At 43.4% G+C, this 13944-nt stretch overlaps 1 protein-coding gene across 1 annotated transcript in view; it reads left to right on the forward strand.

The window, feature by feature from the left end:
• The first annotated feature begins 1498 nt into the window (after window positions 1–1498).
• LOC137377736 (interleukin-20 receptor subunit alpha-like) overlaps window positions 1499–13944 on the forward strand; it is a 51806-nt gene continuing 39360 nt past the window's right edge. The window contains exons 1-2 of the mRNA XM_068047723.1: window positions 1499–1595; window positions 12212–12336. Coding sequence (XP_067903824.1) covers window positions 12246–12336 — 91 coding nt within the window. The 5' untranslated portion in view covers window positions 1499–1595; window positions 12212–12245. The remainder of the gene's footprint in view (window positions 1596–12211; window positions 12337–13944) is intronic.

Below are 13944 nucleotides of genomic sequence, written 5' to 3' on the forward strand. Positions count from 1 at the left end.
TCACATGCATTCAAGTCTTCAGAAGAAGGAATTTTCCTCCACGCAAGATCAGGGGGCAGGTTGTTCAACTTTGCCCATCTAAGAGCGAAGACCAAAGTACAGAAAGTCCTCATCAGGAAACTCCTCTTTGCTGACGATGCTGCTTTAACATCTCACACTGAAGTGTGCCTGCAGAATCTCATCGACAGGTTTGCAGCTGCCTGCAACGAATTTGGCCGAACCATCAGCCTCAAGAAAACGAACATCATGGGACAGGACGTCAGTAATGCTCCATCCATCAATATTGGCGACCACGCTCTGGAAGTGGTTCAGGAGTTCACCTACCTAGGCTCAACTATCACCAGTAACCTGTCTCTCGATGCAGAAATCAACAAGCGCATGGGAAAGGCTTCCTCTGCTATGTCCAGACTGGCCAAGAGAGTGTGGGAAAATGGTGCACTGACACGGAACACAAAAGTCCACGTGTATCAAGCCTGTGTCCTCAGTACCTTGCTCTATGGCAGCGAGGCCTGGACAACGTATGTCAGCCAAGAGCGACATCTCAATTCATTCCATCTTCGCTGCCCCCGGAGAATACTTGGCATCAGGTGGCAGGACCGTATCTCCAACACAGAAGTCCTCGAGGCGGCCAATATCCCCAGCTTATACACACTACTGAGTCAGCGGCGCTTGAGATGGCTTGGCCATGTGAGCCGCATGGAAGATAGCAAGATCCCCAAGGACATATTGGACAGCGAGCTCGCCACTGGTATCAGACCCACCGGCCGTCCATGTCTCCGCTTTAAAGACGTCTGCAAACGCAACATGAAGTCCTGTGACATTGATCACAAGTCGTGGGAGTCAGTTGCCAGCGTTCGCCAGAGCTGGCGGGCAGCCATAAAGGCGGGGCTAAAATATGGCGAGTCGAAGAGACTTAGCAGTTGGCAGGAAAAAAGACAGAAGTGCAAGGGGAGAACCAATTGTGTAACAGCCCAGACAACCAATTTTATCTGCAGCATCTGTGGAAGAGTCTGTCACTCTAGTATTGGCCTTTATACCCACTCCAGGCGCTGCTCCACAAATCACTGACCACTTGGCAGGCGCTTACCCATTGTCTCCCGAGGCAAGGAGGCCAAAGAAGAAGAAGAATAACATACAAAGCTCCAATACAGGCACCATCTGTAGTGTAAAGTGGTCGAATTTGTTCTCATCGATAGCTCAGAGGTTTATGTCCGAGAGAAATACAAAACCGGCTGTGATAGGGGCGACGTGGATTTTCGCTAAAAAAAAGTAACTTTTTTGAAACACCACAAGCGTGACCTCGAGCAATAATATTTATATCCATTGGATTGGCTAATAATGAGAAGTAATTGTTATCTGTCGTCGGACTGGACACAAGGTGTCGCCTCCAGGTGTTTTGGAGTTGTGTTTGAACCTTCTGATTGGTCTCCAAGGACTGGCAAAGTCACATTCACAACACGCACGTAGGCGGAGCCCGCTTCACGGAAATATACAATGATGAGACCAAGACACCGAAAGCTTCAGGAGCAGGCTCTGCCGAAATTGACGTCGGGCTGGCCAAAGAGCGATCGATCCCTGATATCCTGAATTCAAAGGTAAGCTGCAACTGAGGAGGGGGGGAACACTCGCGTTAATGGAAACAATCCAGTCTGTCCTTTAGGAAATCTGACACCGATTACCTGGAAGAGAGTTTCGGCATTGCAAGTCTTTTTAAAGGACACCAACCAAAAAGACAGCTAATGAAAAAGGTTGAGAATTTGAAAGAATGTGAGCACAAAATAAAAAAGGGAGAAAAATAACTTCCTCACATCCTTTCAAATGCAACTCAACATTTCTCAACAGTTGTCTTTTCATGTTGTTATATTTTGAACACAAATATATAATCCCGTGTGAAAACTATGATGCTAGTGTCATTTAGGAATCCAAACTATTTTAAATTGTGCAGAAATGTAATAGATTTGGGAGGAGTTATTTTTAGCCTAGTTTGGACGGACTCCCTTTAAGCAAGGTGGCTTTGTGCGGGATCTACTCAATTCAAAGTTGATTAATTGAAATAATTCACTTCCTACTTGGTACTAAATTCCTACTTTACTGTTATCTATTTTGTTCAGTTCAAATTATTGGACAACTCACCAACAGTTAGTGTAAAAAGGACTTTGAATTATCGGGGTTGGCTGTTGTCACAGTTTTTAAAAACCATTTTAAATCTTTCTGTACTCAAGCCATATCGCATTTGCAACAATGCAGCAACGTAGAATGTGTTTCGGACTTATTACAACTACAGCAGGAAACAAAGAGCATGTTTTCTTAGTTCAAATCTGCGCGAGGTAATCATTTCGCCAGTGGTCTGGCTGCTGTGTCTCCTCAACACCCGTTTTCCTGGGAATCTAAGACAGCAAATTCAACCCTTTCCACGGCACTGCCACCTGTTACCAGACCCCTAGAAAGTGCAGTGGAACTTCGTATGGTATATGGCAATCCTTTCATCTTTACAATGAGGTGTTGTTCAACAAGCGTGATGCTGTAAAGCAGGCTGCGCTTTTACAGTTTGGATTGTCATTTTTAAAAACTTATTTGCAACAACGTGCAGCTGAGTGCCAAACTTCAGAACCAACATCAAAATTGGTGCAGTGCTTTTATGAAAGGTGCCATTCAGTGATAGAATTAGCTAATCAGAGTAGCGAGGTGGGAGACTACAGCGCTAATAAAGTCTGTCTCACATCTTACGGTCCATTACAGAGAGAAAGATATATTTGCTTTGTTGGAAAGAATGGGCTGGAGGACCTGGATGATTGTTTCTTCTTCCCTCCTCTGTTACAATCTTACAAAGACAAAAAAGAACTGCTTTTATATAGTGCCTTTCACAACCTTAGGATGTCCCACAGCACTTTACACTCAATGAAGTACAATGAAGTATGCTCTTATCATCTGAATATTTCACACTGTTAATTCCACATATTATAGATTGTATGGGTGCATTAGGATTCCTTTTGCTGAAACAAATCCTCTGAATAGGAGAGTTCCAGAATATCCAGGACACACCCAGTAACACTAACACCAGTACCTCTAGCAGTTGTAAAATTATTCTCCATTCACACACAAAACTTTGTGACATTTGTGGTATTTTCTCTAGTTTTGTTTACATTAATCACATTAGTTACAATTGGAATGAATAAATCACTGCTTGAGCTCCAGAGTGGACTGACTTTACACTTGGACTTTATTGGAAAGTAATTTTGCCAGTTGTGACAGGGCCACCTGAAAGCAGGAATAAGTCTTTGAGAGATCTTCTCTGGCCTCCAACAATTTGTTTGGAGGTCTGTACGGATGGATCAACTTCCCCTATTGAAAATTACAGTACAGATGTGTATGTGAATTGAAGAGGGAGAATAAAGTAACAATTGACTTAGAGAAGGAGTAACAATAAATTTGAATGTAAATTCTAGGGTAGTGATCAGCAACCTGCTGCTCTGGAGTGAGATCTCATTTGCAGCTTCCAATATTTTCCAGTTGGATTGCATTATCTTGAATGAAGCCTAAAAAGTCAAGGAAATGACAAATCAAAGAACTAGATGGCAATACAATTTTCCTTATTCATTAACTAATTGGTTAATCAAAAATTTGGGCTTCAAAAGTGGTATGATACTTGAATAGCCTTAACAATTGATATCACAGATGTCAAAAAAAGTGTTTTAATGTGATTTTAGAGATAGCTCATCAAAAATTGCTTGTTACAAAAGGATTTGTAGGGGAGAAGGGGTTATAAGCATCATATTTAGAAAAAAAAAATGAATTGAATCACAAAAATCAAAAGGGTTGAATAGCATTGAAACAGAGAATCATCGAAGATGCAATTAGTGACTTTAGCTTAGAAATGATTACATTTTATTTTGCTACCAAGCTAAACAGGACTTGTGTATGGCTGATATGGGATGAAATGTTTCATGTTAACAAAAAATTGAATTTTGCCTGGCAATTGTTAGCAAAGCTCAAAACCTTTGCCGAAAAATATCCACCGAGCAGTGAAAGAAAACGTGCTGTTTTGATTCTCCAGAAAAAGATGATAAAGACGAAAGCAAATTTAAGATGTGGGTAGCATCAAGATTCGACATTGAAAACAAAAATATAAGTTTTTCTATTCCTGTTTTGTAGAAACTGGATTTTTGCCCGAGCTATATACAAGATTGAAATTAATTGAAATTTAGTGGTAATTGTGGTCATTCTTATAAGCATTAGAGAGAGGTTAAAGCAAATGGCTTTTTTCAGCATCAAATAAGTGCATAATATTCCTTAGATTCTCCATAAATAATTTTTTCCTCTTAAAGTATGCTTATGCCTTTACTCCATTTTTTGTTTTGTTTTGTGGCTCCCAATAGTTTTTATTTTGGGCAATTTTTTTTTAAAAAAGGCTGTTCAGATAAAAAAAAGGTTGCAGACCTCTGTTCTACGGTGTTAACCTCGACTAAATAGTAGCCCTCTAATATTTGAGTTAGAAGGTTGTGGTTCAAGCCCCACACCCCACAACCGAGACTTGAGTGTATAATCTAGGCTGACACTTTAGTGCTGTACAGAAGGAGTGCTGCACTGTTGGATGTGCTGTCTTTCAGCTGAGCCATTAAACCAAGCCGTGTCTATCTTTTCAGGTGAACATAAAAGATGCTTGAAGCAGAGCAGGAAAGTTCTCCTGGTGTTCTGGCCAATATTTATCCCTCAACCAACATCACCAACATATTTATCTCATTTGTGCTTTGTGATGTTCTGAGGAAATGCAGTATATAAATGCAAATTCTTTTGTTAAGTTGTATCATGTTATGGATTGTGCTGTTTTACATTTTACTGTATATTGTTTCACTTTGCTGGTGCCAAACTTTATAAAAGCAGGCCGTGCAAAATAGTATAACCCGAACAAGATTAACTGCAATTTTTCCACATCAAAGAAAAGGTTACTGTGTGATTTGAAGGGAGAATGGCAGTCTTATCAGGGGATGTCATCATAAGCAATGTGACATTATTTCTTCTGTATCTGAGTTCCTGAATATTACATGTCAGTATTTGAAATGCTTGTTCCTGTTTATCATTTCACACCATCTAGCCAATAAATAGCATCAGCCGACTTATCAGCCTACTTATTCATTTACTTTTAAACCTGTGTCAGATGTCTTTGTGTTATCAGAGTGACAGTTGGTGTGATAGCCCCTTAATAGTAACATTGCTAAGGGAAGAGATTAAAACAGCATCAACTACCTGAGAACTTGAGTAATACGCTTCAGGGGCTGAATTTTACCTGTCCTCTGGGGACGGGTTGCATGGTGGAGGGGGGCAGGGGGAGTGGGGAGGGAGCCCGTAAAATGACTTGGGGAGGTGGGGGGTGGCGTTCCCATTGTAAACCCTGGTGGCATCTCGGCATGCTCGGAGGTAGGGGAGGGCCCTTCGATTTGGGCACTCTTTGGCCCACGGAGGATCCGCTGGCAGCAATGGCCGCCTCCACGGCAATGGCATGCCTGCCTTCACCCATCTCAACCTTTGCCTGGGCCTGCCTGACTGGCCCCAGTGCCCCCAGACCCCACCTACCTGGTTGTGAGGATGCCATCCATCCATTGTGTCCTCTTCTTCTGGGTGCAGTCCCTGCAGTGGCCATTGCTCCTACTGGCACTGCTGAGGCTGATGAGATGCCAGACTTCTGATTGGCCAGAAGATTCTAGGGTAAGCGGCTGTCCTTTAATAGGGAAGATGTGGCCCTGGGTCCTGCAGACTGCTGAAGCGGTGTTGCCCCCATCCCCCACACCGCTTTCGGGCCCGTGGGCGGGACCGCACTACGATGATGAGATCCAGCCCTGGGAGTTTTTTTGAGCAGTGTACCATCAAATGTCGCGATATATGTTGCATTGTATACAGCAGCATGTTCTTATTTTGCTCGCTGGGGTGCACTCTAGATCTTTTTTCACTTGAAGTTTGTTATATATGTAAATATTAATAGAAAAGGAAGAAGGGAGATTTAATAGAGGCATTAAAAATTGTGAAAGGAATTGATGCAGTGAATAAGGAGAAACTGTTTCCAGTGGCAGGAGGGTCAGTAACCAGAGGAAACTGTTTTAAGGTATTTGGCAAAAGAATCAAAGGGGAGTTGAGAAAAAATCTTTTTTTACAGAGCGAGTTATGATTTGGAATGCACTGCTGGGAATGGTGGAAGAAGCATGTTCAATTGTAACTTCCAAAAGGTAATTGGATATATACTGCAAAAAGGAAACATTTGTTGTGCTATGGGGAAAGAGCTGGAGAGGTGGGACCAATTGGATAGCTCTTCCAAAGAACCAGCACAGGCAGGTCTTTTTCCAAACGGCAGGCAGTGACTAGTGGGGTACCGCAGGGATCGGTGCTAAGACCCCAGCTATTTACAATATATATTAATGATTTAGATGAGGGAACTAAACGTAATATCTCCAAATTTGCAGGTGACACAAAACTGGGTGGGAGGGTAAGTTGTGAGCAGAGGCTTCAGGGTGATTTGGAGAAGTTGAGTGAGTGGTCAAATGCATGGCAGATGCAGTATAATGTGGATAAATGTGAGGTTATCCACTTTGGTAGCAAAAACAGGAAGGCAGATTATTATCTGAATGGCTATAAACTGAGAGAGGGGAATATGCAACGAGTCCTGGGTGTTCTTGTACACCAGTCACTGAAGGTAAGCATGCAGGTGCAACAAGTGGTAAAAAAGGCAAATGGTATGTTGGCCTTCGTTGCGAGAGGATTCGAGTGCAGGGGCAGGAATCTCTTGCTGCAATTATACAGGGCCTTGGTGAGGCCACACCTGGAATATCGTGTGCAGTTTTGGTCTCCTTATCTGAGGAAGGATGTTCTTGCTATAGAGAGTGCAGTGAAGGTTTACCAGACTGATTCCCGGGATGACGGGACTGACGTATGAGGAGAGATTGAGTCGGTTAGGATTATATTTGCTGGAGTTCAGAAGAGAGGAGGGGATCTCAGAGAAACCTATAAAATTCTAAGAGGACATGACAGGGTAGATGCAGGAAGGATGTTCCTGATGGTGGGGGAGTGAAGAACCAGGGGTCATAGTCTAAGGATACGGGGTAAACCTTTCAGAACTGAGTGAGGAGAAATTTCTTCACCCAGAGAGTGGTGAGCCTGTGGAATTCGCTACCACAGAAAGCAGCTGAGGCCAAAACATTGTATGTTTTCAAGAAGGAGTTAGATATAGCTCTTGGGTCTAAAGGGATCAAAGGATATGGGGGGAAAGTGGGAACAGGTTACTGAATTGGATGGTCAGCCATGATCATAATGAATGGCGGAGCAGGCTCGAAGGGCTGAATGGCCTACTCCTGCTCCTACTCCTATTTTCTATGTTTCTATGATGGGCCAAATGGCCGCCTTCTGCCCAGGTTGATTCTATGAAATGTAAATGTGTCAATTTTTTAAATCTATCTAACCTTTTTAATTTGGGTACATTGCATAAGAAAGAAAAAAATACTTGTGTTCATACAAGTGGAGATTTCAGTAGTGGTATTAAAAATGTAAACATTAGAATGCAGAAAAATCACTTTTTTTTACTGCTATTTCTTGTTTTAAAACTACAAAATATGCTGATGTGGTTCCTGTTTCACTGACTTTTTTTCCAAAAAAATCATTTGGCTTCGTAAAGCCATTAAAGATAGATGTCCTATTGGGGCTTGGCTCAACTTGTCACTAAATTGTCTAGTGTTTAGAGGCAAACTGCCAACCCAAATTGGGCAGCTCAAAACCAACTTCCTTTGGTTGAACACCATGATGTGTTATTGAATGGAATAGCAGAGAAATAGGGAGAGCGTAACAGAGAAAGAGAGAGAGATGGAGAAACCAAGAGAAAAAGGAAGAGATGTAGGATGGGAGAGAGTGGCAAGGGTCCGTGAGGGATTGCAGGGTGGTTGGCTCTGAAATTTCCTGTCTTTTCTAGACTGAGCATTGCTTTACACTCTCATTGTATTTGGCTTCGTGACTGAAAACAGGAATTTCCATCTGACAGAGAGAAAAAACATAGTAATACAGAGTAACAGAGAGCAACAAGGAATAGGACAGAAAAAAAATACAAGCACAGTTACCAAGTAAATGAAGACAGGTTTACCCCATGAGTGTCAACTAAAAAAAACTATCAGCAGCTTAAAAAAAAAAGCCACATCAATACAGCCTAAATATAACTCTTTTGATATGTGAACACAAGGGGTGAAATTTTATGCTCTCCCCTGTGGCGGGTTTGGAGGTGGGAAGAGCATAAAATAGGGTGGGATTATGGTGGGGGGGGGTTGACCCCGCCACATCCCGTCTCCACCAAAGTTTAGTCCAGTGCGGGAAGGACTGTGAATGGTCTTCCCACCGCGCTGCCAATTGAGGCCCTTAACTGGGTAATTAATCCCTAATTAAGGGCCTCATCCCACCGCAGCTATAATTACCCATGTGGCGGGCGGTCCTGTCACCGCACGGGAAGCATGGCACGAAAAACAATGCAGGCTGTTTCCCAACTGTTGGGGGGGTTGGTGGTGGTCCCTCGTTCAAAGGCACTTAGTACCTGAACGAGGGACCCAGCATCAGGAAGGGCAGGGCCACTGATGGCCAGCCCCTGCCTTTGCTCCCGACCCCTCTCCCCTGTGACCCCCACACCACAAGGCAAGTTTATTTCCTTCAAGTGTCCATCCAATTTCCTTTTAAAATTTTTGATTGTCTCTGCCTCCACCATCCTCATAGGCAGCGAGTTCCAGGTCATTACCACTCACTGCATAAAAAAGTTCTTCTCACATTCTCCTCTAATCTCTTGGCCAAAACCTTAAATCTGTGTCCCCTAGTCCTTGTCCCATCAGCTAATGGAAACAGTTCCCTTTGTTCACCTTATCTAATCCTGTGATAATCTTCTACACCTCTATCAAATTGATCCTCCCTTTATTTCTGTTTCTACTCTCACTCGTGCGTGGCATTGGAAGTAATCTAGAGATTATTACATTTGAGGTCCTATTTTTTTATCTTCCTCCCTGGCTCCTGAAAATCTGACCATAGGACCTCAATACCTGCTCTCTCTATTTAATTGGTACCGATGTGTACCACAACTTCTGGCTCGCTCTCTTCCCCCTGCAGAATATTCTGCACCCTCTCCGTGATGTCCTTTACCCTGGCACCAGGGAAGCAGCACATTATCCTTGCAGAAACACCTGTCTGTCCCCCTAACTATGGAATCTCCTGTTACAACTGCATTTCTACTCTTTGCTGTTCCTTCCTATACAGTTCCTTACACATTGGTGCCATGGTCTGAACTGCACCTTGAAGGTAGCGCCATTCCCAGCAGTCTCCAAAGCTGAGTACTGGTTTGAGGATGGCACACACCCCGAACTCTCCTGTACCTCCTGCCTCTTTCTATTCTTCCAGATGGCCACCCATCTACTATCCTGAATTCTCACTGCCTGTGGCATGACCACCTCCTGGAATGTAAGACCCAGAAAACTCTCCTGCTCCCTGATGCTTTGCAGCAACTGTAGCTGCCCCTCAAGCTCGGAAATCCTGAACTTGAGCTGAAACAGCTGAAGACACTTCCTACACATGTAGTCCCCCAAGACAGAAGAAGGTAAATTTTTATATAAGATTAATCTTGGATATGTCTCAGAAAGTTTCTTTGAGGAAGATGAAAAGTTTAAAAAAAAGTTTTCAAGTTTTGCAGATTATTTGTTCAGGATAATTTTTGGGGCAACAAACAATAAATAAACACACCGGCAACTGGAATTCTCCAAAATGATCAGCTCATCTTAAAGCTTTATTTGCCTCAACTTTATGCACAGCCAACATTGGAAGAAAGTAATACCTGGTTACTGGTTATAACAGCCTTTGGTCTCAATCTTCTTCATCTATTTGATTCATCCAGTGAGGCTTCTGGCTCATCTTTCAGCTGATGTGATTGGTTGATACTGACATCTTCCAATCCTGGTCTGTAAAAGTGGCTGATTGTTCTTGTGAACCGGGAACACCTGGGTGGCGCAGTGGTTAGCACCGCAGCCTCATAGCTCCAGCAACCTGGGTTCAATTCGGGGTACTGCCTGTGTGGAATTTGCAAGTTCTCGCTGTGACCGTGTGGGATTTCGCCGAGTGCTCCAGTTTCTGGTTTTCCTCCCACAGCCAAAGACTTGCAGGTTGATAGGTAAATTGGCCGTTATAAATTGCCCCTAGTATAGGTAGGTGGTAGGGGAATATAGGGAAGGTGGAGATGTGGTAGGAATATGGGATTAGTGTAGGATTAGTATAAATGGGTGGTTGATGGTCAGCACAGACTCAGTGGGCCAAAGGGCCTGTTTCAGTGCTTTATCTCTAAATAAAAAGCTGCTGCTTTCATTTATGCCAATACATGGAATGAGGTCACGTTTCCTCTGCAGCTTGGGAAGATCAGTGAATAAGGTAACTGGATGTTGCCTGGTATAATTGGAAACCCCTATTTTATGTGATATGTTGTGTCCTGGGACATTTTTCAAAGCGTACATCAACAAATATAATAGAGATTATTCAGTCCTTTGGTTGACACTTGGTGCCCCTTGAGAACCCAAGGAGAAAAACTTCTACATTGAGGCTCAGATGGAAAGGTGGAAATGATCGGGTACATTTTTGGCTTGAAGGCACCTGGTGTAGTGGCTTTCCCACTGAAAACACATATCAAGAAAACACATGCATTGCTCATGAATTTCCCCTGAATGTTGACAGAAAATCAAGGCCCTGCATGCACGATTTCCAGTGTGCACCAGACACACAGGTGTAATATTTATCATTCTTTGTGCCACAGCAAGAGATAGGAAGAGTAAGAACTTCACATTTGTGCGGAGCAAGATAATAAACGGCAACTTTAAGGCTTTGATTAGTGGGTGGTGAATCTTAAACAGTTTTTGTTATTGTAGGAGAGTAAAAAATGACACAGAAGCAGTACATATATGACACCTTCATTGTTGGTATTGAGCAAGCTTCACTTCAGCTTTCTTCAATACAAAGTGATACTGTCATTACCTGCAGGCAGTCATGCTGAATGTGTAAGACACAGCTGCTGTATCTCTGATCTGCTACTCAGTTGCTTAACTTTTAAGGAAACTTTGTCTAGCCTACAGCTCAGCCCCCACCTCCACCGTTACCTCCCTGCCCTCTGTTAAGCCTGCTCACTATTCCGGAATCATTTTGGAATGCAAGGATAACCCCTGACTTCTCTTCTCTACTACAAACCATTTTCTTCAACTCCTTTCTCCATCTGCTCCACCCTCACATCCAACAGTAAATGTAAGGAGCTCATGGTCTTCTGTTCAGTTGCCTCTGCTGCTTCCCTCCCTTCCCATAGTCCACTTGGCCAAACTTTCCCTAAGGCTCCCTCCCCACCCTGTCCTATTCCTGAACTCGCATCTTTCTCTAGTTTCTCTCCTATCTCCCCTCATTGTCTTTGGACCTCACCACAACCTCAATTCTCTAGCTACCGACTGCACCCATCTCCCTGGCAGCTGTCTGAGGCTGAACTAGACCGTTTGCAACCTTGATGTTGTATTTGACCCTGAGATGATCTGCCGACCACATATCCTTGCCATCACAAAAACAGCCTACTTCCACCTCTGTAACATCACCTGAATCTGTCCTGCCTCAGCTCATTGCTGCTGAAATGCTCATCTATGCCTTTGTTACCTCTAGACTTGACTATTCCAGTGCTCTCCTGATTGGCCTTGCATCTTCTACCCGACATAAGCTTGAGCTTATCCAAAATTTACTGCCAGTATCCTAACTCACACCAAGTCCCATTCACCCATCACCTCTGTGTTCTCTGACCGACATTACCTCCTGGTCCGGCAATCTCTCGATTTTTAAAATTCTCATCCTTGTTTTCAAATCCCTTCCTGGCCTCACCCCTCCTTATCTCTATCTTCTTCCAGCCATGCCTAGGCTGTAGGCTCTGGAATTCCCTCCCAAAACGTCTCCAACTCTCTAAGTCTCTCTCCTCCTCTCTAAGTCTCTCTCTTCCTTTAAGACATTCCTTAAAACCAACCTCTTTGATCAAGCTTTTGTCATCTGTTCTAATATCTCCTTACGTAGCTCAATGCCAATTTTGTTTGAATATGCTCTTGTGAAGCATTTTGTTACATTAAAGGCACTATATAAATGCAATTTGTTGCAGGGCTGTGAGGGGAAAACACTGTGGTAATTTCTCTCACTCATTCTGCAGGAAGTATCATGCTATCAGGGAGAAGTGCTTCAAAATGTCTGAGGACCTGTCGGCTGTGTGGGCCAATGGGAATATGACGAAGTCAGCAGTGTGGATAATCATTTTCTTACATCTCCTTTTGCATGGTAAGTATAAATGATTTAAATTATTTTAGTAATAGAATCATTATTAAACAAAACCGTATTTTAACTCTGTGCAAGTGGATGGGTTTTGAATGGGTTGAAATCAGGCCCATCCTGCTGTACAGCCTTGTCATAATTAATTTAGAAGTAAAGTCAGCTTTTTGAGAGGCACTGTATGTAATACTAATTATTGGCCTGGATTTTGCCATCAGCAGTGAACTAACAGTGCAGGCCCTTCATTCTACTTAAAATTGCCCACAGATTTTCTGTGGGCTTTTACACTGGAATCTGCAGTTATTCGACAGCCAAAACAGCATGGTAAAGGCCTGCTACCCGGCCCGAACCCGACGGGACCCGACGACATGTGTCGGGTTTGGGTCGGTCGGGTTGCACTCCCGGGTCCGGCATTCAGGCTCGGGTCGGGCAGGGGGAAACCTGGAAGGACTCGGGCTGGGTCGGGCTCGGGTCGAATGTGGTTCTGTCTGTCAGGTCGGGGTTTTTTTTTTTGCAAACCCGAGCAGGCTTTTACAGCACGGTGCCCCCTACAGGGCATCTGGGACCTGTGTGAAAGGAGCAAGCAATGGTATGTCTCTTTAATCAAGCAGATAAAAGAATCTTTACTAAGCCATACAGATTCTAAACCAGGAAGTGAGTTAGAATATTTAATTCAATGAAAAATCACATGCGGAAAGCAAAATAGAGGGAAAGAAAGATTAGATTAAGAGAGAGAGATAAAAGCGTCAGAAAGAAAAGTTTAAAAAAAAAAGTATTAACGTATTTTTAAATTTGTCAGATAATCTGTCTGTCAAGTTAGAGCCAATGTATGAATTATGCGAGGTAGTGGTAAAGGTACAGCTTTGTGTCATCAGCGCACATGAGGAATCTAATGTGTTTTTGGATGATGTCGCCAAGGGGCAGTATGTACTTGAGAAATAGGAGGGCTCCAAAGAAAGATCCTTGGGGGCACCAGAGGATTTTGTGCAGGAGTGGGAAGAGATGCCGATTTTCTGGCTACGATTAGATAGATAGGAATGGAACCAGGCAAGTGCAGTCCCACTCAGCTGCACAATGGTGGCGAGGCATTGGAGGAGGATGGTGTGATCAACCATGACAAAGGCTGAAGATGGGTCAAGAAGGACGAGGAGGGATTGTTTGCCTTTGTCACAGTTACAATGGATGTAATTCGTGACTTTGATAAGAACTGTTTTGGTATCGTAGCAGGGGTGGAAACCTGATTGGAGGCATTCAAACATGCAGTTCCAGGAAAGATGTGCACGAATTTGGGAGACAATAACACGTGCAAGAGGAAAGGAAGTTTTGAGATGGGGCAGTAGTTTGCAAGGATGGTGGGGTCAAAGGTTGTTTTTTTTTTGAGTAGAGGGGTGATGATGGTGGGGTTGAAGAAGAGAAGGACAGAACCTGAGGAGAAAGAACCATTAAAATATCAGCTATGAAGAGAGACTGAAAAGGCTAGTGTTGTTTTCCTTAGAGCAGAGAAGGCTGAGGGGGGATATGATTGAGGTATACAAAATTGTGAGGGGCATTGATAGGTTAGTTAGGAAGAAACTTTTTCCCTTAGCAGAGGGGTTAATAACCAGGGGGCATAGATTT

This window comes from Heterodontus francisci, chromosome 15 (genome assembly GCF_036365525.1).
Source record: "Heterodontus francisci isolate sHetFra1 chromosome 15, sHetFra1.hap1, whole genome shotgun sequence".
Taxonomy (NCBI): domain Eukaryota; kingdom Metazoa; phylum Chordata; class Chondrichthyes; order Heterodontiformes; family Heterodontidae; genus Heterodontus; species Heterodontus francisci.